The sequence below is a fragment of the Medicago truncatula genome, chromosome 2, assembly GCF_003473485.1.
Source record: "Medicago truncatula cultivar Jemalong A17 chromosome 2, MtrunA17r5.0-ANR, whole genome shotgun sequence".
In the NCBI taxonomy this organism is placed as follows: domain Eukaryota; kingdom Viridiplantae; phylum Streptophyta; class Magnoliopsida; order Fabales; family Fabaceae; genus Medicago; species Medicago truncatula.
In genome coordinates, this window is record NC_053043.1 from 21,254,546 (window position 1) to 21,281,251 (window position 26,706).

A 26,706-nucleotide genomic window follows, 5' to 3' on the forward strand; every position below is an offset into this window, starting at 1 on the left:
TCACATGATCATTGTACTAATTTAAATATCACCTTATATAAGTGAGAGACTCATTCTTATTGTCAACTTTCTATGGGAACTAGTAACAAAATAGTTACTAGATTGAAGAATCTTCTGGCTCTTCAACATATATCCAATTTTTTTTCTTCTACTAATTTATGCATCATAATAGATCCGGGATAACCCAACCGGTCTTGCCAACGATAAATTTAATACAATTTGTAAACTTTTGGTTTACAATAATACGTGGTTCCATTACACTAAAAATATAATATGTAAACTTCTGGTTTACAATAATAAGTGCTTCCATTGTACTAATATAAGTGCAATATAAATCAACATTTTTTATTTTATTTTCGCTAAACTTATTTTCTCCAGAGTAACCTCGTAATATAGAGATATTTAACTTTTTTTCTTTCTTTCTTCAATATGATATCCTTGAAACGTAATAAATTTCTATAAAATTAGTTTCATATAATGCTCTATTGGATATCATATAATGCATCTCAGTACGTAATTCTATTATTCCATATAACAATATATTTTTTCTTCTGGAGCCTTCTATAATTTTAATTGTGTCAAATATAATACTAAATTAATTTCAATGAACACAATATATTTGCTCTTCTGGAGCCTTCAGTAATTATAGCATCATTTGTAATCTTTCACAAAACACATCTTTCGTTCACAAACAAAGTATACATAAAATTATTGTGATCCTTAGTGAGGTCAAGTTCTAGGAGCAATACTTGCTTGAGACCTCAAAATATCATAGACATACTTTTTAGAAGGAATTAGTACTACAAAATTCATATATAGTTCTCCTAACAAGGTTCCCAATTCAAAATAATATTATTCTTAAACTTAATATTTTCAAAAGAAATAATAACATCACATTCACAACCACAATAATTAAAATTTTATTGAAAAAACAATTATATAGAGCATTCTACCAAAATAATAATAATAATAATACGTGGAGCACAAATTATAAGTATCAAGTATGCAAAGATATGACATTACCTTTAATTTATATGTCTTGATCATTTCAACATTGATTGTACTCTTACGTTCAATCACAAATGTGATTTTTCGGCCAAAATTTCCTTGATTTTGCTACTTCAGGAACAAGAGGCATAAATGATTTTTCTTTTCTTAGAATTTATACTAAGATCAAATAGATCTTATCTATTTGAATTGTGGTCAAGAACTCTACAACCATCTATGAAAAATAAACAAGTAAAATCTCAATTTTGCAATCCTTCAAGGATGATTTAATATTAAATCTCAATTCTTCAGGAACTATATTTCAAATCTTCATAACAATAATCAAAAAAAATTTTTATTTGAGCGAGAACTATATTAACTCTTCGAGAACTATATTACATTCTCAACATGTAATTCAATACTTTCATTTTAAAAATTATACAAAGATAAAATAGATTTGCTATCCTTCAAGGTTGCTTTATATTTAAATATTTAGTTCTTCAAGAACTATATACATCTCAAGGGGCATAAATAATTTTTCTTTAATTTCTTTTGTATTACTTATACTAGGATCAAATAGATCTTATATTTCAATTGTTAATAAAGATATAGTTCTTCAAGAATTCAACCCAAACCTTTGTCGATAATGATAAAGAAAAATCACAATTATCACTACTAGAAAAAACAAAATTAGCGAGGGAAATTAGTGACGGAAAAAATGAAATTTCTCACAAATTCCATGGTCGTAAAATTTAGTGACGGAATTAGAGAGAGATTTCACGTTTTCCCTCACAAAATTTCCCTCACTAATTTTTGTTTTTTTTAGTAGTGTATATTTTATCATTCATGAATGTTTGATGTTAAATTATTAGTTCTTCTAGAACTATATCTCAAATCTTCATAAACAATGATAAAATTCCTAGTTTGGATGATCCTTCATGGATGCTTTAATATTTATAAAAATAGTTCTTCATGAACTTATATTACACCATGATGATCAAGACCAATTCATTCTTTACGTAATCCTTCAAGGATTATAAATATTAATTCACATTTTATTTATTCTTTGAAGCGATTCAATTGATTTTTACAAATTGGAGTCACGTGAGTACTATCATATTATGAAAATCCAAGAAAGAATGATAAGCTGAGGTATCACCAAAATAGTAAAAAAAATAATCATTGATTAATATTCAATAACAACTTTTAATCCCAATTCAATACTGAATCTAAATAATGATACATAAAAAATAATATTTGGTATGAGAAATGAACCGATATGACTTAATCAAAACTGAAATTTATCATTGGTTTCTTTAACGTGATTATTATCTAATGATGAATGCACTTTTGATTGCTGCATATGCACAAGTTATTCTAAAGGTATTTCACAGAAATGGTCACATTCAATAAAATTTCCCCTATTATACATCTGCATACATGAAATAGGACAGGACAAATATATTTCTAAGGAATACAAATCTTGGATTGTAAAGGAAAGCAAAACACACAGCAATTGTAAATTACCAAATTAAATTAATTTGACATTCAAATTGCTTATTTAGCTTCTTCAACATCTTTCTTGTAACAATTGTGAATCCATTGCTCTTGTTTATGACTGCATCATAATCAACCTATGTAATTCAATCAAATAAACACAAAACTAAAAACAATGAAAAAGAACATGATATCATGATCATATGAATTAGATTAATAAGTGCAAAGATAATGAAAAGATGAGAAGTTATAGGAATATAGCCTCCAAGATAATTAAGACATTTCTTGGTAGAGTTTCGTGCTGATAACGTGTTATAAAATAAACTAAATTACAAAATCAAATGTAGAGAAGATAATCAAAGATAGAGAACATTAGAGCTTTTGTATTTCACAAGTGTGTCATTCACATTACAACATAAGTCCTATTTATAGGATACAAATGAGCAAGTGAATGATCAAAGTCATTAAGGACCATTAAATATACATTCACTAATAGTGGTGATAAGAAGGTGGAAGGTGGAAGATGGAAGATTAAGGATGGACATCCACTAAGCTTATTATTCAAAACATAATCGTTATTTTTGCTATTAGAGGCCGTTGAACTTGTTACGTTTTTATCGTTCTAACTATTATTAAAAAAAAACTATCAGATATTTTAAAGGAAAATTTTAAAATAGAAATATTATGTTAATAGTTATTTTTGCTATTAGAGGGAGTTGAACTTGTTACGTTTTGATCACTCCAACTATTATTAAAAAATAATATATTTTCTCCCTCAAAAAAAAAAAAAAAAATACTTTCAGCTATTTTGAAGTGAAATTTAAAAATAGAAATATTTCTATGCTAATATTTAAAGTCCTTATGAGTTTAGCTCAGTTGGTAATGACAATGCATAAAATATGTAAGATCCGAACCACCACTATAAAAAAAAAGTGAAATTTTAAAAATAGAAATATTTCTATGCCAAAAGAATGGCTAGACACAATTTTGTTTCAGTATACAAACATTCATAAACACAATTTACACCATATCTTATGTATTTTGTGCTCATATCAGCATGAAGCACAAGCAGACTAACTACCATCTAAAGCACCACAAAATGAACAAGTTTTGTGATGCAAAGTCATTGCATTCTATTGGCTTGACTGAGAATTAATAGCCTCAATTGCTTGAGAGGAAGCACTTGAAAATTCCATCAGTGACACGAAGAGATGTGGAAGTCTAGTTCTGAGGTTATCAAGGGTCATGGTTCTACTATACTGAACAGAATCCAAATAATCTGCTTTCACACTTTCCACTTGCTTCTTTAAGGCTTCTGTTTCCGCTTTTTTATGAAATAGCGGATGCCTTGGGCTTATATTACCTTCATCACCATCATCTTCAAAGTTTAATTCAATTTTTCTCTGCATCTCGGCCAGGGACGTCGAGCACCTTTGCAACTTTCTTTCAAGTTTTTCCAACTTTTTCAGAATGTTATCTTCCTCGGCCTGTTGAGCAATTATGGAACGTATGGATAATAGAAGGTTTTTTATTGCATCAGCCACCTCCTGTAACCACATCAAAGTGGCAGAAAAAATTATATTCCGCTCATAAAATTTAGACATCTGTAGTATGGTAAAAAGATAGAAGTATCTTTGAGCCATAAGAAGTGTTTTGTGCAAACAAACACGTTACGCCCATACATAAAAGAATTTACATTTTCCATTCGAAAAACAAAGCATGGCATGTTGTGAGGGTAAGAAGTACCTTATCAGGTAATCCATCAAGCCCAAGCTCCCACTGTTCACAAATGGTGCGAATAGAAGAGTGGTTGCTGCTTTCATGACCATCCCTTAAGCAGTTGGTAAGCTGAATCCACTTACTGAGGGTCCTTACATACTCTTGTTGCGATTTTACAAGTTTACAGAAGCTGTTATACCAATAAGAAGCCTCACTTTCAAACTGAATTGTAGCTTGATGATGATATTCAGAATTTAGAATTGTATTATGGTTATCACCGAGGTTACTCAGCTGCTGGGAGATCAGTGCCTGTGACTGATGACATCCATGCATTATCCTCCACATTTGTGACAACCTACAAAACAAACAGTTAAAGCAAAACCTAGGATATGAATCAGATATAATTAACACACTGCTCTGAGAAATGAAATATACCCGGCAGTTAATGCAACCAACTGGGGTAAAAGCTCTTCATCTATAAGTTCCAAAATGGATGAAGTTGTTTCACTGATGCACTGCCGCAGGCTTATCAAATCAGACTCCAATTTCTCAACATTTGATCGAATTTTGTCAATTTTAACCAAATCAAGGTTCTCATCCTCTTGTTTTTTCAATGACAATGACTTCCTCTCAAACTCCAATTTGGTAATTCCCTCCTCCTACATTATATGACATTTGAACAATGAGAAAAGGACATTCGTGCTAAATGTAATGCATCCTCTTGTTTTTTTTTCTTTTCACTCACTACCAAAATAAAGTAAATAAATATTTTCCTTTGATCAAAAGAAACAAATATAATGATCAAAACAATTGCCACCCTAACTAAGGGATAGATAGAAGCTAACTAGTCACTTTATCGAAAAATACCAGTCAACTACCATAAATTGAGCCATAATATATACGACTGTAACCTTTTGAATTTAAATTAGCCTAAAAAAGAATAAAAGCAAAGGTAATTTGATCCAAAAACCAGATAATCAAATGACTTCAAAGACAAAGGAGAAAGATAGTAAAACATAGGCAAACGGAAGATAGTGAAAAGGGTATTAATGTCATTCCAAGATTAATTGAAATTTTTTTGGTATAAAGTAAAATTTTAACTATTTTTATTACATTAAAAAAAATTAGGAAGTCCTGTAACCGTAGCTCAGATGGTACCAGGGAAAATTTGTGCAGGGGCCGGGGTTCGAACCTCGGATTCCCCACTTCTCCACAAATTATGTCACTGCATGATTTTTACAAACTAAGTTGGCTGAATCTCAGTTCCCTAACTCATGGCTGAATCAGATCTACCATACCGTCTGGTTTTTACAAACTATGTCACTGCTCCACTCTTAACTATCATTCATGGTCATCAGACATCAAACAATGGCTTAAGGTTCAAGGTTACGAAGACCATCTCACCAAGAACATTGATTCTGTGCCTGAATCAGACCGTTCTCTCTGGAAAATGATCGATGCTCAACTATGTATTGTCATCAAATCAACCATCCATGATTCTGTGAAGAATTTCTTCACAACTCTTCTCACTTGTGAGACTGTTTGGAAGAAGGCTAAGATTTTTGACATCGGTGATACTAGAAGGTTATACCAGGTTTGCCAAAATTTCATGAGGGTTGTTGGCCCTAGACGACTTGATGGTTCCATGGCTGACTATTTGGATAAGATTCAAGGTCTCTTGCATGATTTCAATGAAATCATGCCTCCAGCTGGCGCGCCTACCAAGGAATATGAACAGCGAGAAACCTTTTTTATGATGTTGGCCTTGTGTGGTTTACCTATGGAGTATTCTTTGGTTCGTAATCAAATTCTAGATTCTCCCATTGGACCTACTTTCAACTCTGCAATGTCTACTTTATTGCTTATACTGGAAAAATCATCTTTGAATGTGGAAGTTATTAATAAACCTGTTGACTCGTCTGCCTCGGCTTTTCAAAGTGGTGAATATGGTCGATCCCGGAAGCATGGTAAATCTTGTCCTAAGTGTGACCATTGCCATATGATCGGCCACACTATCGATAGGTGTTTTGATATCCATGGCCGCCCACCTCAGACAACCAATGTAGCACAGACTGCACAGGTAGCTTCCTCTCAGACGCGGCTGCCACCGTCGCACTTTCGGCACTTCTGAACATATTTACTTCCAATCTTGTGGATTATTACTATTAATGTTTTCTAATGAAAAACATTAGTTGTTAGTTTTTTTTTAGTAAGGGTCGGAAATATTAATTATTCTATTTTCAAAACAAAGATAGTCCTGAACAATATGCCTTGAAATTCTGTTCCTGATTTATTTTTCCCTAAATATCTTCTGCATTAAATGATAGTCCCTCGTGCAGCTCAAAAATATTTGGGGCACACCATGTTTTTGCAGTTTTCTAATATGATGCAGGTTAGTTAAATATATGACATTTTGCTTCACATTTGCACTAAAACAGATAGAAAATCCGCATCCTAGACTGTTTATTGGTTTTATTATTGGCTTACCTTTACTGCCTTGTAAAGTTTCTTCTCTGCCGCATATAATTTTTTAAGTGTGGCACAATGAGCTCCCGGCCTGCATGGTTCACTAGGACTAGAAAACTCAGCGTCATCTTTGGTGAACGTGGATGACTTAGTGTGCCTACTCCATGATAGTACGCTAAATACCCTTGCAGAATTGGTTCTCTTGCCTACAAAGAACATGCCAGAGTAGAAAAAAATGTCAGCACCCCATACACAGAAAATAAATGATCTCTACAATTAAGTAAACATCAACTATAAGTCTGTCATAAAACATGAAGCATATAGGGAATTAATATGTAGAGTAAGTCGATATGATAGCATTTTTTATATTAGATTGAATCCCTCTGGTAGTATATGAGCTTCCAAATTACTATTCTGTGTATCCCTCTGGTATTATAGTACGCTAAATACCTCCATGCCAAAGCTCACTCTCAGCATACGCTATAAAAGTCATTATGGATATACCATACATTCAAACATTTCAAAAAAGAAATAACTAACCTCAGTTTTAAGAGTATCAAAAGGTGCATTGTGAATATCAAATAAAACTATATATTAATTAATTCAAATACAGAAAAGACAGGAAGCAAAAGGTCAGGGCTAGCCAATGACAAAACCTAATCTATCATAAAGGAACTTTAATAATCTTAAAGGACACGATATGAAGTCTTACTTGGATGACGACCAGAATTTTGCCGAAGAAGAGTATCTCCGCTGCTGATATCAATAAGAACAGCGATTTCCTTTATACACGCTGATGCTTTCAGGAAATGATCGTCTAACTCTTTAACTATACCCTCCAATGATCTCCCACTTCTACCAATCACCACGGGCATAGCTTTAGTAACATGAGTTTCTTTTCTAAACAAAGTAATAGCAGAGGAACTATCATCAACTGGTTCTTTGACCGGTTGCTTCCCGCTACGTGATCTTCCCACACTTACATCAGCTTCTGAATCTTGGACTTCATCCTCAAATTCAGTTTTGGTTTCTTCCCAATTCTCCTCCTCAAACGACTCTACAGCTTCTACTTTATCCACAGGTTGAAATAGCAACGACGAGCTCAAACCTTGGTCAATTTGCAGCATATGAACAAAGTTGCCAGTGCCATCATTCTCTAGTATTTCAGCTTCGCCAATGTGCATAGAACTCTTTTCAGCAAGAAAAGGAGGCAGCGGTGGAGGTAGCAAATCAGGTGGCGGGGAAGGCGGGGCTTCAGGCAGGCCAGTAGAGGCAAAGTCCAATTCTAATGTATCGGACTCGGTGAACTGCCTAAGTGTGGCACCGGTGTTCCTCAACGCTTTCAAATAAGCTAATAAGGCATCAGAAAACTCCTCTCTATTACAAACTAACTGTTTGATTACCTTCTTCCTTTCCTTGCATATGCCAACCCTTCCATCCTCATCAATACTTGATAACACACAGCCCATTTTGAAGAAGAGCTAATAACACTATCCACAGTCAAAGATAACCCAAATAAACCTATTGTTGGTAACAAGTTGTTACACTAATTTTCCAAAAAGTTGAGAAGTGGTCACCTAGAGAAATGACAGCCTTAGAAATTTATGGAGCACCAAGTTTCTACAAACATTGATACTCACTAACTGCATTCCTACAAACATAGATGTCCAAAAACCTTGTTAATGGTTGTAGTGATGTGTGTGTTGCAAAGATTTTGAGTTGGTTTGCTTGATCAATAGATTCTGTTGATAACGAAATAAACATATAAATAACAAGACATAGATAGAGACAGATTTACTAAGAAAAATTAGTAAGGGAAAAGAGGGCTTTGGAGCTGGAAAATACAGAGAAAAATTAAGAAATCTATCACATTTTTTCTAAAATGGCATTTTTTTCTAAGGTGATTGTAAATTAATGCTAACAATTAATATATTTTTAATTTAAAAATATTATAACATAGATTGAGACCATAATTCTTCACAAACACAATTTTTTAATTCTTCGAATTAGGAGGATTTTTTATTACAAAGAAAGTTAAACCCCCAAATTCCTTCTTTTTAAATGCCTTATATTTCTTCAAACTTGCAAAGAAAATCTAGAGATATACCAAGTAAAAAAAAAAAAAAAAACATAAAGGAAAAAAAGTGAAAATAAAAATGTTTAAATTAGATTCCAATCCAAGAGAAATTGAAAATGTTTAAATTAAAATACAAAAAATAATTAGAGAGAGGAAAAGAATGAGTGTGTGTGACAAAGAACATAAGTGTGTGAAGCAGATCAGTAAAAAAACACAGAAATGTTAGATTGTGGTACTCACTCTTGTTCCACACCAAATGGATCAGTTAAAAAAAAAAACAAAAGTTAATCCTAAGATGTTCCCTCCAGTCCTGACCTCATGCTTGAGAAAACAAAGACAAAAACATAGTACTAAACATGCACAAAACCCAAGAAGATGAGAGAGAGAGAGAGAGAGAGAGAGAGAGAGAGAGAGATATTTACAGAGAGCATGCAGTTCAGTAAAGTACAGGAGCGCGTGCGTGGTTCCCAGCTTAGTTTGATGATGTTCTCAGTTGCATACAGAACACACAATACAACAAGAGGTTATGGTTTTGGTGGAACTAGAATGAATGATGGATGTGTGTACTATCTGGTGTGGTAATGCAATGCAATATACAAGAGGAGGTTTTGTTTGAAAGAAAAATGTTAGATACACACCCTTTATTTCCATACACTCATGTACACCTCATGCACTAGGAAGAAAGAAGAGAAGATAAAAGAGAAAGTGTGTTTGTGTAGAGTCCACATGATCACGTATCTGATTTTTGTGTGAGTATCGAGGAGTATATTGCCACTTAAAGATGTCTATCTATCGTAACTCTGAAAGAAAATGGAAAGAGGAGTGAGGTGGGGTGATAACTTAACTTAGTCCAACAAAAGAAATCAAACCATCAACTTCGTTTATAGTAAAAAAAGAAAGAGAAAGACTACTTTCTAATTACTTTTTCTGACATATGCCATGCCATGCCACTCTCTTCTCTTCTCTTCTTTTCCACTAGCAATATTCAATCATAAAAAAAGTAATTAATTAATCATTTTAACCACTTTTTTAATGAGTATGCTACTTCAGATAATATGTTAACAGAAATAATTAGTTGGACATTATTATGATTAGCCTAATTTAACTATAACTAGAGAAATACAAATTGGTAGTATATGAGTGAGTCTTATCTAAGAAAAATATTTGAGTTCAATTATTACAGTTGGTAATATGGGTTTTATCTAAGAAAAAATATCTAAGAAAAATATTTACTTTATCTTTTGTTCTTGTCTATTTAGAAGGTTGTCCATCTTTGTCTATAAAAAATGGATCGACTCCAAAATTATTTTTATAATATATTTAAAAAGATTAAAATTCATGGAGATGTATCGGAATGGATTATAACGAAAATTTCTTGAAAAATAAAATAAAATTAATTTTTGTTTGACCTATTAGAGGGTAAATCAAAACAATTTTTTTTATTACAGAGGGTAAATAAAAAAATACAGGGAAAAAAATCGGAAATGACCTATATTACAGAAGGTAAAAACCTATTAACTCTTTATATTTAAAATTGTTAATATCGTAGGTTTGGTTGCGTAGTTTGTTACACCATTGTTCAAAAACTAAGAAAATCTATATTCATCTACAAAGAAAGACAATTTTCTTCAAATTCAGAAACTTGGATCTTCATCTCCAACATGAACAAAAAAATTTTTAAAAAAAAAATATGAATAGTAACAAAAAAAAATATGGACTAGGGTCATGAAACTTGTCATCAACAAGCAAATCTATAAATAAATGAAGAAAAAAATACATTCCCTTTCAAAAAAAATAATAATACATTCAAACTCAATAGTAAACACACAAACCCTAGAAGTGGACGATATTTTGGAAGTCGTAGATGAGACTTTAGGGTTTTAGATTTGAAAGGAAAAAAAAAAAGATCAAATGAGAACCTAGAAAGGAAGATTAGTTCAGTTGATAAGAAATTGACTTATCTTTTTTGTGAATGGTATGCAAACATCTCCCTTACGTTCATTGAGCTTTGAGTCTTTCTTTAATCTTGATGAGTCTCCAAAATTCTACTCACTCAAATTTTCTTTTATCAAACAAATATTTAAGACTTGAGTAGATATTATTATTTAAAAATGAAAATAAATGTTCTTTATCTATCCGAATCACCTCCAACTCAAATTAAACTCCAGAAAATGTTTTTTTTTAGAAACACGATTATTATTTTTTTAAGGGAGAAACACGATTATTAATTTGTCATATGTAGCATACCGTGCTGATTGAAAAAGATAGTTTTTTTTTTTTTCAATAATTGAAAAAGGTTATGTTAAACAAAGTGTATGCCATTTGTTTTTTATATGTAAAATCTTTCAAATATCCAAATAAAATATGTTTATTTGCTGCTCATAAAAAAAATGATTTTTTGCTAGTATATGAACCTTTTTGGGTTTGCTCCATTGATACATTTGTTATTGAGGTCATATCTTAGAGTTTAAGATACATATAATAATAAAATCCAACTTATCATTAGTTATTGCATTGTAGTAGATTATTTGAATGTTGGGCAGTACTCACAGTTTACATTTATTTTTTAAAACACTTTTGGCCGTCATGCAGCAAATATATGGTCATGAAATGAAAAGTATCACTTTATGACTACTCGATGGTTGTTAGTGGTAATTGTGATATTTGCATAGGCCAACCAAGGTTGAACACAATCGTGCCAGATTTTCTTCTTCTTGCAATTGCTTTTGCTTTATTTTAGATAATTCTTTTATGCGTGGTAGGCAGTGACAAGCTCATCTTTGCAATTGCTTACTAGTTAAGATAATAATGCATAAATGCACGTGCAATTGCAACACATGTAATATCAAGTGAAAGAAATTCAGGTTTTATTTTATTTTAAAACATGTGATATTAGGTTTGATTAATTGAATATATATATGCATGAACGAACTTTGACCACTTTATATTCCAAAAAAGATATATTATATATGTATGAATGTTCACACCATATTTGGTTTGGGTTGATGTCAACGAAAGATTAGGTATGTTTATAAGAAATTGGTTCATCAATGAGGTTGTTGGTTTGTTTTTTGAGCTTTGAAGTTTTCTCTAACTCTGGTGAGTTGCGAGAGTTCAACTCAACTAAACTATTTTAAGCTAGACTTTTTTTTTTGAAGAAGCTAAATTAACCCCCTCAAATTGACACCAGAGAGAATCGAACCTGAAACCTTCAGGAGGAGCATACTCCCAAGCCAATATCACTAGGCCAGACTTGTCGACATGAAAACCAAGTTCTCTATATTTGGTGAGCATAGTTTGAAGGGACCGATCGAGTTAGGCGCTTCCTTAGTCAGATATTTCTAAGATATTCAGGAAAGTATGATTCGGTATAGGACCTATGAAGAAATCAGAACTTCAATGTAGATGAAGATTTAAGTTTGGTTGATCAATAATCTTATATGTGTTTTATTATGTTGTTCTATGTCTTTGAATCATGTTGTTCTATGTCTTTGAATTACGTTGTTGAAATTGTTATGTTTAATGTAGGCTTAAATGCTCAATTGATCCCTTAACTTGATTTCAAATATCGGTTTGGTCCCATAAGTAATAAAATGTTCGTTTAGATCGCTTAACTTTATTTAAATATCAGTTTAGTCCTTTCTGTTAATTTAATTCAAAAAAACGTTTAAATTTCAACTATGCAGATTTTTAATATATGTTGTTGTTGTAGAATTTAATGCAGGTTTTTTAAAAAAAATCTTATGTTCACCATAGAATAACCAAACCTTCCAAACTTCAAGTTTAAACACATTATGGGACTAGTTCGGATTATATTATCTGAAACATTATGGAAATTAGTTTGGATTATATAATGTGAATCATTTTAGAATGTGGATTGTGGTGTTACAGGCAAGGCTTTACGGTTTATGGTGTGTTTAATGCATTAGTGGATATTTTAAATGTTTTCTGACTATAGTTACATTTTAGAAACATTTTGTGGCTATAATATTTTTGCATTTGGGAGTCAGTTATGATTGTACTCATATTTTCCCTAAAAGTGTTGTGTAGTTTGTGGGAAGAGTACAAAGGTTACTAGAGATATTCATATCAATTAAAGTTTTTTTTTTAAAAGGTGCGCTCTACAAATAAGCTTCAGAACAGTTTTTCCTAAGCTTCAGAACAGTTTTTCCTATTCAAAAGTAAACTTTTGTGAAGTCTAACTCAACTAACAATGTTGAAATCATTAGGTTAAACACCTTCACCCGGATTCAACTCAAGGTATCACACTTGTGTGTACGTGTGTGTGCATTTCAACGGTGTTTACCATATCTTTGAATAAATTTCAAAAGAGAAAGTGTGTTTAAGAATTAAGGGAGTTGATGAAATTCATACCCCAAAGATAAATGCAAATAGCTACATCCGTAGGCATACCTCTTTCAAAATTCAAACAAATGAACACTTTAGAGTAGGAAGAAGCATAATGTGCAATGTGGTACAAAGAAGGAAAAGAAAAAAAGGAAAAAAACTAAAGCTACAGTTTACAGTAAAACACTAAATAACGACCTTCATTTCAATCTCAAATACATTCACTTGAGATGGAAAAGCAAAGTAGCTGTTTAGCATATGAGACAGAAATTTAACAGATTTTTCTTTGAACATTTTAGACACTAAGAAGGAATAATTGAAGAGACTGATCCTTTGTCACTAATAGAAGAACTTCTATTATGCTTTACATTTCTGTCCTTCAACTTCTCAACATTATGATGTCCATTGTTCTGTTTGCTAACAGATCCTTCTTGAGCACTACACATTTGAGACTTTATCTTAAACCCGAGTTTCTTCGAAACAACTCCCCAAGCGCTTGTTGATGATCCTTTTGCCTTACCACCAAGTTTCTCAATCTCTTGTCTCATGTTTGAGCACTCTTTCTCGAGCTCAGATACTCTCATCCTCATGTTATCCATCCCTACTTTCAATACCTGATTTTCCTTGACTGCCGATGCCCAACCACCCTCGTTTGATCCGACCAAACCACTTCTTAAATTTCTTGATCCGTCAAGATTGTCTGATACTAGAAAACAACCAGCTATTGAAGTCCGAAGCTGGAGTTGCTCGAAAAATAGAACTTGAACTATGATTCTAATGGGGAGCCTTTCGTTCTGTGCGGCGTGGGTGCATGCTTCTAATGAGAGCTTCTGGCAGTCCATTAGCCTGCATAGTTGCTCTCTCTCTGACTCCACCAACCATGGGTGAGACTACATTTTTATATGAGAGCAACATTAAATCAGTACACAGTAGTTAGAAACAACATGAATAAGCATAAACTGGTGTATTTGCAAGCATGAAAAAAATTATTTAAACCAACGATATAGTTTGAAAACGGTTTACAAAGGTATCAAAGATATGTGGTTTTCAATCAAATATGCTTTGGGCAAAGAATTGGTCAGACAAATCAAGGATGATAATTAAATATGGGCAACAAGTACTATGTTGGATATCTTATTAGAATTGTGTCAGTTTTATTATAATTATAGTAGTTAATTATGCAGTTATGGTTTATTATTATATTATGATTAATAATTAATTAAGTCAGTAGTGGGAGGTTAAGTTTTAAGAATAAATAGGGGAGGGATGGGAAGATTGAGGGGCATCTGAGGATTTGACTGGGAAGGGGCCATTTTGGCAATAGGGAGGTGCAGACCCTCGAAGTTCTGCAATATTATTCTGTAATCAAAGGGATTTTCCCTATTTTATTCTTCTATATCAGTTGATTTCTATCAACTGGTATCAGAGCATCGATCTTGGAGCCGTTGTACCGTTATGGAAGAAATGGAGTTTCGAGTGTTTGATGGCAAAGAAGATGCATACTGGTGGCTGCTATGCATTGAGGAACATTTCAAAAAGAGAGATACACCAGATGAGGAGAAACTGACAGATGCGTTGATGTTACTCAGAGGTCGTACTCGCCAATGGTCACACTGGTGGAATCGACGCCATCAACAGGTTAGTTGGCATATGTTCTCACTTGCATTTATTTGGCGTTTTAAACCGGAATATCGGGATATCATACCTATGTCTGATGAAGAAGAGGAACCTGAAACTGAATTGGAGTGGTTGACGACTCAAGGTTCATTCGATATTCAACCACAAGATATTGACCAGGGCAATCCAAATCCCACCGCGATAGGAGAAGAGAAAGGTTGGGAAGATGTAGAAATGGGGAAAATAGAGAGAGATGTAGAAAATGTCCATATGCATGTCATGATTGTGGAAATGGGACAGGAGAGCAAAACAGATTTGTGCAAACTTCTTTGCAATAAAGAAATGAGTATGGGGTCAGAGATAAGGGGAACTACTGTGGGCACCACGACATCAATCATCCTGTATTTTTTGCTAAAAAATATCACCACAAACAGGGTATATGATCAAGGCATAAGTTTGCATGATTCACACAGTGCTCTGTCATTATACTTCAAGTTATGGGACCCAGGTGGACACTTATTCCTTCACCTTGAGGACAAGGTGAATCTTTAGGGGGGGAGTATTGTTGGATATCTTATTAGAATTGTGTCAGTTTCATTATAATTATAGTAGTTAATTATGCAGTTATGGTTTATTATTATATTATGATTAATAATTAATTAAGTCAGTAGTGGGAGGTTAAGTTTTAAGAATAAATAGGGGAGGGATGGGAAGATTGAGGGGCATCTGAGGATTTGACTGGGAAGGGGCCTTTTTGGCAATAGGGAGGTGCAGACCCTCGAAGTTCTGCAATATTATTCTGTAATCAAAGGGATTTTCCCTATTTTATTCTTCTATATCAGTTGATTTCTATCATACTATCTCCGTCCCTGAGCCCTATTGAGATTTCCCTTGTCCATTTTTATAGGACCACTATCGAATTTTCAACTGCATTAATTATTTCTTTTAAAACATGCCCCTGATTATGTTACATCTTCTTCTGCAAAATGTAATACATACGATGATCGAAATATAAACCAATTCTCTATCCTGAAGGGTAAACTAGTTAAACAATACCAACTTTCTTAAAAGTTTTTGTGATTTAGTCAACGGGATCCTATATTAAGGGACGGAGGTAGTACTATTTATTAAAAAGTAAAAAATTTAACACCTAGAAGCATTGCAGAATCGAAAATATTATTTGACAAACATATATAAGATTCACTCAGGCCAACAAATGGCTCAACTGTGGCATGATGCATGTAACCATAAGTTAAACCCATTATGATACTGTATACCATACCGAAGCATATTAAAACTAACTATAGAATGATATAAACAGACTTGCTCTAGCTACATACCTTCAAATAAATATCTATAGCACGGTATAAACCATCATCCAAAGGCCTGGCATACTCTGGAACAGCCGCAGCAAGGGCTTGAAACTTGGGAAGTTTTAAGTTAACATCTGGGGCAACCTCGGCCAGGTAACCATCAATCAGTTTTGCCACCATGGTAATGGGTGTCAGTGAAGGTGATCCGATCAACTGGCCATCTTCATCAATTGAGCATGGAGATGCACCACCTGTAATCTGATCCATGGCAAGGAAATGATCAAGAATTCTTTGCACACAGTCGACATTGTAAAGTGTCTCCATTGAATACGAGAAATTTGGCATCAAGAGATCTTCCAAAGCAGCTTGATCAAGCTGCATCCCGATCCGTTTCTCCAAACTTGATATGCAAGAGGGGTTCACCCGTAGAATCATGGCCGTTCGAAGTAGACCAAACAGGAACTTCGTTTGGACCAGGCCCTTCTGCATTGGGAGTAGTTGATCAATCTCTTCCAGAAGAATTTTTTGATCTTCTTCAGATGGGGGAGATAGCAAAGCCGCCTGGGTAAGTCGGGTACTGGACTCACCGGAAACCTTACGTCGATTTAAACCAGGCAAATATGTTTTAGCATAGAAAGCAAGAGAACCGGCAATGATTTCCTGCCTAATGCCTCGAGATTCCATGACAGCTATCAACCTCTTATAAATCGGTAAACTCAAATTTGCTACATCCTCATACCACCAATCTAAACTTGTATTCTTTGGTCTTGCCCCAGTACTAATTCCATTCCACAAAACACTTCCACCAGGGCTCTGCAAGGGACCACCACGCTCCAATACCGGCCACCCAAATAAATTTGGGTCAGTGGATGCCTTTGCTGCAAGCGATTCAATGCACCTCTTCACAATGTGAAGCTCTTCAGCTTGGTCTAGAACATCGTCACAGGTTTGAAGTGCCCTCATTGAGTCTTTCCAACTTCGGAGGACCACTTGATTGAAAAAGGTTTCAGCTTGGGAAATAAGATTACCTTCACCATATTCCTCAGTCATTTCAAGATGCTCGGCAGCACACCATAGGCACACAACATTTGATGCCGTAAGTTCGAGTTTCACGCCGTAGCAGAATTTTGCAACGAGTTCAAATGTTTTGGCCCCACCAGGAATGTCGTGAAGGTGTATGGCGCATTCTTCCTCTGATTCAGAAGCTTTGGCAATTGATCTTTCCAAAACTCCGCTTCTAGAGAGCAAAGGGAACTGCATTAAGTGTGCATAGGGGTCAGCTTATTTTTATATTCAAAAAAGCACATATACAAATACCGAGGGTGAGTTTGGAATTATTTTACAAACAGTAGCAATATTGAGTACTTTGAATGAATAATAAGTTAAAAGCAGATTTCATAACATGTTAAAAAAATTATGTTTCAAATGTACCACAGAAAAACTCTGATACACACGTCATCATGCAAACTTTGATGAAGTTCAAGTCTTCCAAACATCATTTGAAAAAAAGAACTGAGAATTTGTGCAAACTAATAACATCTGTATAAATAGTGCATCAGCTAGATGTGCGTTAGAGTCTTAGAGAGTGTGTTTCCAACAGTCCTCTAAATGAACAACGCTAGCAACACACTCTTTAACACACACACTCTTTGATTTGTTAAAATTCACAAGGGTTGCCCAAAATTATATGGGACCCACATGATTTGATGGGACAAATGAATTTTAACCAATCAAAGTAAGTGTGTTAAAAAGTGTGTATTAGAGAGTGTGTTTTTTTTCCAACACTCGTCTCAAAAAAATCATAAAGAAAGACATTAGCATATACCTTGTGAAGATGGAAAGACATCTCACCAACTTCAACAACTATATCGCTGGGAAGCCCAGTCGTACAGAACCTATGAGAGCAATGAAAATATTAAAAATTACATTACATAAAAGCGGCAAAACTTCAACAGCAGATTCAACAAACACAATGCATTTCAGTCATGTTGTATTGTGAAGTCTCATTTAAGATGGCTTAAAGAAAATAACAACAGCGTCCTTCACCATCATATAATAAACATATGTTGAACAAATGTGAGTTTGAAGTATCATAGGGGTAGTAGGAATGAAATAAACGTATGGAACAGCCAAAAAATGTAGCACTGACTAATAGGAATGCAAAGCAGGTTCATGCAACCGGACTATTGCCTATCATACAAAAGGCGCCCTTGACTCCTAGTCAGAGGTGGGATACACAATACAAGAGCCTTATACATGCAAATTGCCATCATTCGGACAATAAGAAGCAAAATAAAATGAAAAATGAAAAAATAATTTATAGAGTATTTCATTAAGACCTCAAAGAAAACAAATTAAATTGAATACTTATCAGGTTAAGAATAAAAGTCACAGTCTCAATCTTCATTGACAGGTCTGTTTCTATCAAATGCACAAATTACAGACTTTCACCACTCATATATATTGTTTAATCAAATCATATCAATCAGAAAATAAGGAAAGAACTCATAAAAATCTTTTGTATTCTCAGAGATTTACATGTAGTCCATAAGAACACCAACCAATCCCAAATTCTACATAGAGGGATCTATCTAGAATCTATCAAGGAGCAGAAATATGAGTATAAGACCTTGACAGAATCATTTCTTCAAACAATATGCATTCACTACACATCTACATGAGTTAAAATATTCTAAACCACTGATAAACACTAAAAGAAACATGACAAGTAACCTATCAGTAAACCAACAACTTAAAGTAGAACAACATGTTCTTCCAAATCCTAAACTTCACAATCACAAAAACTTCAACAAAAAAAATCACATTTCATAAAAAAAAAAAGTATAAATTAGAAGAGCATAAAAAGGATAAGGGTAGTACCAGGCTTGACCCTGACGTTGAAATGCATCAGCTTTAGAACCCAATTTCACACAAGCCATTTAGGAAAGAACTTGGACTCAAATTTCAGTCTTGTATCCAACAATGTACCTTCTTTGAATTTCAATTCCCCAAAAGACTCGAACTTTAGAAAAATTCCCAGAAACCCACCAAAAAAAAAAAGACCCAAATCCACAATCAGATTCAATTCAACAAAACCACTTTCAAAACCCTAGAACCACTCCATTCAATTGATTGTTAAAACACAAAAACAAAAAAGACCCACGTGCAAAAACAACCTCAAAATCAAAATAAAACCCTAAAAAACACAAATTTCCTTATCTATGTATATCTAATCAACCCTAGTTTAGGTCAACAACCAAAAACCAAACAAATAAAAACAATTGACAACTCATAGAAATGTCCAAAAACAACTCTCATATAAGCATTGACTCTTTCTTTCTTTCTTTCACCTTCCACTAACTAACAAATAAATAAATAAATAAAAATGTTTATTGGTAAAAGGGTATTGAATGAATTCATAAATGAAAATGGCATCTACAGAAAACAGCACATGTGGGGTCATTTTCTTGAAACACACTCATTGCTCTTTTCTCGAGTTTAGAATCTCTTTAATCACTCATCAAGCACTAACTTAACTGGTTTTTGACTTTTTAAGAGAGAGAAGAAAACAGGTGCAGTGGAATAATGGAAACGTAGGATAAGAGAAGAGAAAAAGGTAAAACGTTTTTCCATTTTGTATTTATTAGAAGGAATTGATTTGTTTAATGTTGGTGTGTGTCGGTTTCTTAGTAAAGTGATGAGACCTACAATGCTTGCCCATGTGCTTAGCTTAGGGTGTTTGTGGGTGGGTTTTGGTACTTCGATTTGGGTGAGGTAAAATAACCATCTGTTATATTATTGAGTGGATTTTGACAAATTCACATGATGTGTTTGTGCATTACCTGCTCAATGGTGTTGTCCGTGGTCAATAGTTAGATTAAATGACAATCAATAATTATCACATAAATAAAAAAATCAATGGTTGATTTCGATCATGATATCTATTCTAACAATTTCAACATTATTATTATTAATCCTTAAAAAAAACATTATTATTATTATTATTATCATCATTATTACGGTCATCATCATCATTATTATTATTATTTCTTACATTTTTTGGTTCATCGCATTTTTTGTCGTCACATCATACTTCTTTTTTATGTAAAAAAGTGTTTGCTAAATTTGTCAATAAGTTCTAGCTCAATTGGCAAATGTCAAAATTGTAAGACCGGACGTTGTGATCTGGGATCGAACCTGGGACCTCACAATTGTGTGAGTTTATTTTTAGTGAATTACCACTTCATCTAAGACTTAAAAAAAAAAAAAAAGTGTTTGCTAAATTTTTTATGTTATTTTAATTAATTTTATTCAGTTATTTATATCATCCAATAGTATTCAATGGTACGATGCTTTGTTGATTTGGTAACAAGTACTTGAAGGACACAAGTTAGAAAACAAAAATAGAAATTTGAACTTAAATTTGTGTCAAAAATAACATTATTTAACTTTTAAAAAATAAATAATCCCTCTATCTTTTTTATAAAACTAACTAAAATCATTGGTCCTAAAAGTTGTTACAGTAATAAACTTGTCACAAATATATATGGCCGTTACTAAATTGTCAGTATACATATATTTAATGTTAACCTAAAAAAAAAAAATCATGGGACAATTGTTAACATTATTCATATATTTTTTAGTTTATATTTTGTATTTGTGCGAAATGACATGTTCTTGAGAGACAAAGAAATGCTACAGTATTTGACAATATTAAAACTACAAAAAGTGACTTGGGTTTATCAATAACTTGAACTCCAAGAAAGCTTTATGAGTTTCCATTGCGTGCATCTAAAGGAATACATTTAAGCCTCATAATAAAGATTATTAAAAGGCAAATGTTAACAAATACATTTAAGCCTCAAATAAAATACTTTTGAGTTTCCCTAAAAAAAAAACAAATACTTAAGGGAATTTGTTAAAAAGTTTAAAAATAAAATTTTATTTTGAAAATTATGTATTCAACCGATTGAAACCTCAGAAAACAATTTTTTTTACTTAAAATTCATCAATTAATTCTATTTTTAAATTATTAACAAGTGATTTTGGAACACTTGTTAGCACAACCCTTATTAAAATCCAAAAACTAAGACGTTCATATTTTTCGATGGAGATTTTTAGGTTTCAAAAGTTTGTGGATTTTCTTTTTTAAAATAATTTCCACGATTTACATATGTTTAGAATAATGTCCACATTGGTCACGACCGGTCAAAATTAAAGGAGGACATGCCCAAATCATCAATTTGTGAAAGTCAAGGTGTCAAAAATAAGGTCTAAGATTGAAAGATAATATAAACGAGTTGTGTTATTTGAATAATCATTTCAATGACAACCATAACCATAATTTACAACAAAAAAAATGAAGTATTGACACAAAAACTAAAGCAACAGAGAAAGGACATAAAAATATAATATAAGTATGAGAGAAAAAACTATCACAAAAATTATCAAAGAATGATTGTACAAATATCATTTCTCAATATAAAAAGCTATAAATTAGCTTACAGTACTTGAATTAACATCTAAAAAATTTATCAGTCAATCAAAAAAGTTGGTTGCCAAACGTGTCATTTTACCAAAACTAGAGCTTATAAGTTAGTCCAATAAACTACCAGTTGTCTAATCTATGTTACCTAACATAGCCTAAAGCTGCACTAAAAGAAATATGTAAGTTAATGTTACTCGGAATAACGTTCATCGTATTCTCGACATGATTGAGGAGATACAAACAGGCCTCACAAAACAGCAAAGACTTGCCTCCCAGGCAGAAAAATACTCCCAACACCCCCTAAGACAGCAGCACTACTAAAAATAGCAGAACCCAAACAGCACATTAAACTAAGACAGCTCAAAACTGTTGTCGCCCATTCTTAGCTATTAACTAAATTTTACCAAACATGGCCAATAAGAATATTATCAGGACAATTAAAAGGGTTCAAAGCAGTGATAATAAAATAGCAGTTTATAAAATACATATACAAGAAACACACAAGAGATAAAGCACAAGCATATATAGCACACAAAACAATCACATATTCATATGCAATATACCTTTTGATCATCTACCTATAGTGGCTACATATCCAAATCATCCCCACATGCATAAATGCTAAAAAACAAAGTGTTACATATTACTTTTGAAAGGAATTTACTTAGAAACCATGATGTTACAGACTATAGCTCAACATGATTACATCATGGCTCAAAAGAACAATCAATTTGTAGGGTACGAATTTGAGTCCTAGACTCTAAATACGAGTTCATTTGTTGTCATTATACTTCAAGTCCTGCAAACGTCTACAAAAATACTCATAGTTTTCATAAGGTTTCAAGAATTAAAAAGAATTATATGCGTTAATGCGTGGTTTAGTTCAAGGTGTTTTGTATTAATCTCAGTGATTGTCATGGAATCTCTAAATTTCGAGGACGAAATTTCTTTAATGGGGGTAGAGTGTAATATCCCACTCGTCAGTGCTGGAATTTTTATCAGAGTGAATGTGTGAGTGAATAAACGTCCTTGCATAATACGTTAACGAGAGATATTATCATGCAACGTCCGACAAGCAGGTTCAATTATCAGAGTCAAGTTAAACACGGTTAAGATGAAGGGCAGTTTGGTAATAACACATAAGGAGTATTTAAGGACATTAGGACACAAATGACTCATTATTTGTGTTGTTTTCTCTCTCTAAAGTTCATAATGTTGAACTTCCTCCCTCTCTCTAGAAGTAGCGCTTCTCTCCCTCTCATTCACTATCTATCCATTCCAAATCCTTCCTTCATGAATCAAGATGCATGTTAGCTTTAATTGCAAGGCTAGTAGAGTTTGTTGGCAAGAACTAACTGTAACGCCCTATTTTATTATTTATTTTAATTGAGTTTAGATGTCTTTTTATAATTTAGTCGATTTATTTTGATGAGTGATATTTTGTTATGTTATATGTTGGTATATATTAGTAAAATATATTATGTTATTTGATGTTGAAATATTATGTTATTTGGTGTGGAAATATATATGTTATGTGATGTAGAAATATATATGTTATCTGGTGTATAAATATATATTGTTATTTGGTGTAGAAATATATATGTTATCTGGTGTATAAATATATTTGTTATTTGGTGAAGAAATATATATATGTTATAGAAATATATTTGTTATAGAGATATATTTGTTATTTGTAATAGAAATATTATATATTAGAATAGAATATCGAGAGTTGGAGGACAGATTTGGAAATAAGAGAAAATAAGTAGGTTAAAGATTTATATAAAAGTGGAGAGTTAGAATTAGAAAATAAGGATTACATGAAACCTGTTTTTGGAGAAAAATGGAGAAAACCAAGAGAAGAGAAAAGTCAGAGGAGAGAAAGCGGTAGAGTCCTTCGTCGATCAATCTAAGGTAAGGGTGGGACTAGCTTTCTCTAATAATGGGTTGTATAATTCTGAAAAAGGGTTTAACCTTGTAGTTGTTATTAGTTTTGATGTTATAGAAATTATTGTTAGATTTCATTCATAATCTTTTGTATAATCTCTTTTTCTACTTCTACCCATAAGTGTCTATTTGTATAAAGTGATTATTGTGGATTTAATTGGTGAAATTTGTCCTTATGTTTTGATGCAATGTTTTGAGGTATGTGAATTTGATGTTAATTAAGTTGTTGATGATGAATTTATATGCTCAAGTTATGTATATATGTATACTTGTGTTTTTGCTCAAAATTGGTGAAGTATGATGTTGTTTTTTGATGATTTTCTAAAATAATGTTTTTGGTCAAGTTTTATATGGTTTTGAGTCTCTTTTGATGTATATAAATGTTTAGACAAACTTTGGGATCAAATTTGGGCATAGGGAAGTTAAAATTGGGATTTTGGGGTGAAAAATGAGTTTTTCCCGAGTTGCTCTTTGACAGCATGCCCTGTTTCACGTTCTTGCGTCTTTTGCACATGCTTATGTTTTGAATTGGCATTTGGTGTAAACATGAAAGTTGTAGATAATTGTGTTAGCTTTCCAGTGTCCTTCGTTTGACGTGAAAATAATATTTGGTTTTTGAGTTATGATGAAAATACTTCAAGGAGGTCTTAGTGAAATTTTATGAAAATTCCGCTTAACTATTTCTAAGTCAACCCAAAACTTATGGATTGTCTCCAAACTTCAAAGCTTGTGTACTATGAGTTCAATTAAGGTGTTTAAGAGTATTTAACCTATGTTGTGATGAATCTATCTTGATTTGACGTGAATATCTTTAATTAATGAATTATTATATGAATGTATATGTTGATAAATATGATGATGTTGTTAATGAATTATTCTATGAATGTTAATGTTGATAAATATGATGTTATATGATGTTGTTCATGATTGATGAATTATTATATGAATGTATATGTTGATGAATATGATGTTATATGATGTTGATCATGGTTGATGAATTATTATATGAATGGTTAATGAATTATTATGTGGATGTATACGTTGATGAATATGATGTTGTTTATGAATGATGAATTATTATGTGGATGTATGTGTTGATGAATATGATGTTACATAATGTTGTTCATAATTGATTAATTATGATATTATGATGCAAAGTCGTTGTTGTTGTCGTTGCCACTGTTGTCGTCAATGTCGTTAAAGTTGTAAGTTGTTGAAGTTGCCTAAGTTGTTAAAGTTGTTGGTTGTTGAGTCCATGCATACTCATTAAAGTTGAGGGCTTGATGCTCTGTAAGTTGAGGGCTTGATGCCCTGTGAGCCTATTTATGCTCTATACGTTGGGGGCTTGATGCCCTGGTTGGTACCAGATGCATGATTAAGTTATTGTTGTTGTATTGTCGAGTTGATGTCGATGTTGTCGCATTGTCGTTGTTGTCAAGTTGTCGATTTCTAATGAGTTGTTAATGAGAAGTTTTGTGAAGTATCATTATTATTTATTATTGTTGTTTATGTGAAGCATTGTTGATGATGATTTGAAGTTGATTGATGATTTATAATTGGAACTATGTGAAGTATCAATATTACTTATTGCTGTTGTTTATGTTGTTTATGAGAAGCATCGTTGATGATGATTTGCTGTTGTTCTGTGTTGATAAATTCTCTTGCTTAAGTATTATTTATTAGTTTTACTAATGATGAATAGATGTTGTTATGTGTCATTAAATTCTCTTGAAGAATTATACGCTTATTGTTATTGAATGTGAAATCTCACCCATTCTGCTTGGAAATTGTTGCCTTTGCATGAGTAACTTGTAGGTAACCAGGATTAGCTGTTGATGTGAGTTGACTCTCTCACGCGTCGTCTTAGGGTTGCTATGATACGTAACGGGATGGGGATATTTGTGTTGTCTTCCATTTGTTACGTATTATTATGAATTATGTTGATGAACCATGTAACACCCACTTTGATTTAATTGATTATTTAATCGAGTCTAGACGAGTTATATTATATTTATATAGTATATGTGTGATATATGATGATTTTTGATGATTTAGTTGATTTATGATGATTGGGATGATTTAAGATGACATGTGATATTTTTATGAGAAGATGAGACTTATTTTGTTGTTTAATAAAATAAGATTTGAAAATAAAATAAAATATTTAGTTAGGGGCTGTTTTGAGATTTTAGAGAGTTTTGGGGGAGAAAGTGAGATAAGATAAGATTTTAAGAGGAGATATAAAAGGGATAGACCTAGTTTAGAAAAACAATTGCACGTACGACTGTTTTTGAAGAAAAGGGAGAAAAAGCTGTAGAAGGGAGAAGACTAGAGAGAGAGCTGCGATTTCTGCAAATTAAGGTAAGGGTGAGACTAACGATTCAGTTCTATTAATTCGTATAGTTCTGGTAGTCTAATTAGCAAGTTGTAGGATTGAATTAGAAAAGTTGGAAACTAGGGTTAAGGAGAGAAATTGATGATTAAACGGTGAAAATTTGTTAGATTGATGTAGAAATTGGCCCTAGACCTTAGAAAACGATTATGATGTATTATGGAATCAAGATTAGGCTTAAAACCATGTGAGATGATGATTTTAGGTGAAAACTACACTTCTGCCCGTAGCGACATTCATCGCTTGCCTCCCGAGCCATGATCCTCGCCACGGCGAGTGATGAACTTCATCGCTCGCCTCGCGAGCTGCCCGTTGCAACTCGCCACGGCGAGCAACCCTACTCGCCATAGCGAGCGTGACCAGAGATCATGTCGAAATCTGTATTTTTGACCTTCGAGTTGAACCTTAGATGCTTTTGAGTACCTTTAGATGTTCAGTAAAGATTAGAGGATGACTTAGAACAAGATGGAACCTGGAACAACCTTAGTTCGAATTCTGGCTTGTACTCGCCATGGCGAGCAGATGCACTCGCCTCGCGAGCACTCCCAGAACTAAGTGTATTTGAGAATGTCGTGACCTGAGTTGATTGAATTGACTAGGAATGGAACTTTAAGTAGTAGTGAGACATATTTAAGATGTTAAGTGAATTATGTGAAGCTGCTATGAACTATTAAGCTGTTTATGATGTGATTTATTGATTAATTGCATTACTTGAGATATTGTTGAATAATCAAGATGTTGTAGAAATGAATTGATAATTATGAAGTTATGCTGCTGTTGTGATCTGATTATGCTGCTTTTGTTATTTAACCAAGTTGCATGAGTCTATACAAGATGAATGAGATGTTGTTGAACT

The 26,706-nt window shown here is 32.9% G+C and overlaps 2 protein-coding genes across 4 annotated transcripts; both read right to left on the minus strand.

The window, feature by feature from the left end:
- Positions 1 to 3,417: 3,417 nt before the first annotated feature.
- On the minus strand, positions 3,418 to 9,579 carry LOC11414095 (protein ALTERED PHOSPHATE STARVATION RESPONSE 1). Of its 3 annotated transcripts, XM_024776860.2 has the most exons (7): positions 9,169 to 9,579; positions 8,247 to 8,411; positions 7,382 to 8,163; positions 6,691 to 6,875; positions 4,639 to 4,862; positions 4,231 to 4,558; positions 3,418 to 4,031 (listed from the first exon to the last, which is right to left on the minus strand). In XM_024776860.2, exons 3-7 carry the CDS (start codon positions 8,136 to 8,138, stop codon positions 3,618 to 3,620), a joined length of 1,908 nt encoding a protein of 635 aa, XP_024632628.1. In that variant the 5' UTR covers positions 8,139 to 8,163; positions 8,247 to 8,411; positions 9,169 to 9,579; the 3' UTR covers positions 3,418 to 3,617. The 3 variants fall into 3 exon arrangements, with proteins under 3 accessions (XP_024632628.1, XP_024632626.1, XP_003595493.2); XM_024776858.2 differs by having other exon boundaries at positions 7,382 to 8,320; XM_003595445.4 differs by having other exon boundaries at positions 7,382 to 8,411.
- Positions 9,580 to 13,128: 3,549 nt separating this feature from the next.
- LOC11408996 (BTB/POZ domain-containing protein At1g30440) lies at positions 13,129 to 19,670 on the minus strand. The gene is made up of 4 exons (XM_024776205.2): positions 18,904 to 19,670; positions 17,849 to 17,918; positions 16,051 to 17,277; positions 13,129 to 13,983 (listed from the first exon to the last, which is right to left on the minus strand). Exons 1-4 carry the CDS (start codon positions 18,960 to 18,962, stop codon positions 13,396 to 13,398), a joined length of 1,944 nt encoding a protein of 647 aa, XP_024631973.1. The 5' UTR covers positions 18,963 to 19,670; the 3' UTR covers positions 13,129 to 13,395.
- Between the last annotated feature and the right edge of the window lie 7,036 nt (positions 19,671 to 26,706).

Excerpts from the sequence above, each read along its gene's own strand:
- LOC11408996 (XM_024776205.2), bottom strand. The coding sequence starts at position 18,962 with ATGGCTTGTGTGAAATTGGGTTCTAAAGCTGATGCATTTCAACGTCAG. Across the intron at positions 17,919-18,903 it reads CAACGTCAGGGTCAAGCCTG|GTTCTGTACGACTGGGCTTC; the intron begins GTACTACCCTTA and ends TTGCTCTCATAG. Across the intron at positions 17,278-17,848 it reads TGTCTTTCCATCTTCACAAG|TTCCCTTTGCTCTCTAGAAG; the intron begins GTATATGCTAAT and ends CACTTAATGCAG.
- LOC11414095 (XM_024776858.2), bottom strand. The coding sequence starts at position 8,138 with ATGGGCTGTGTGTTATCAAGTATTGATGAGGATGGAAGGGTTGGCATA. Across the intron at positions 4,863-6,690 it reads AACTTTACAAGGCAGTAAAG|GAGGAGGGAATTACCAAATT; the intron begins GTAAGCCAATAA and ends CATATAATGTAG. Across the intron at positions 4,559-4,638 it reads TTGGTTGCATTAACTGCCGG|GTTGTCACAAATGTGGAGGA; the intron begins GTATATTTCATT and ends TTTGTTTTGTAG.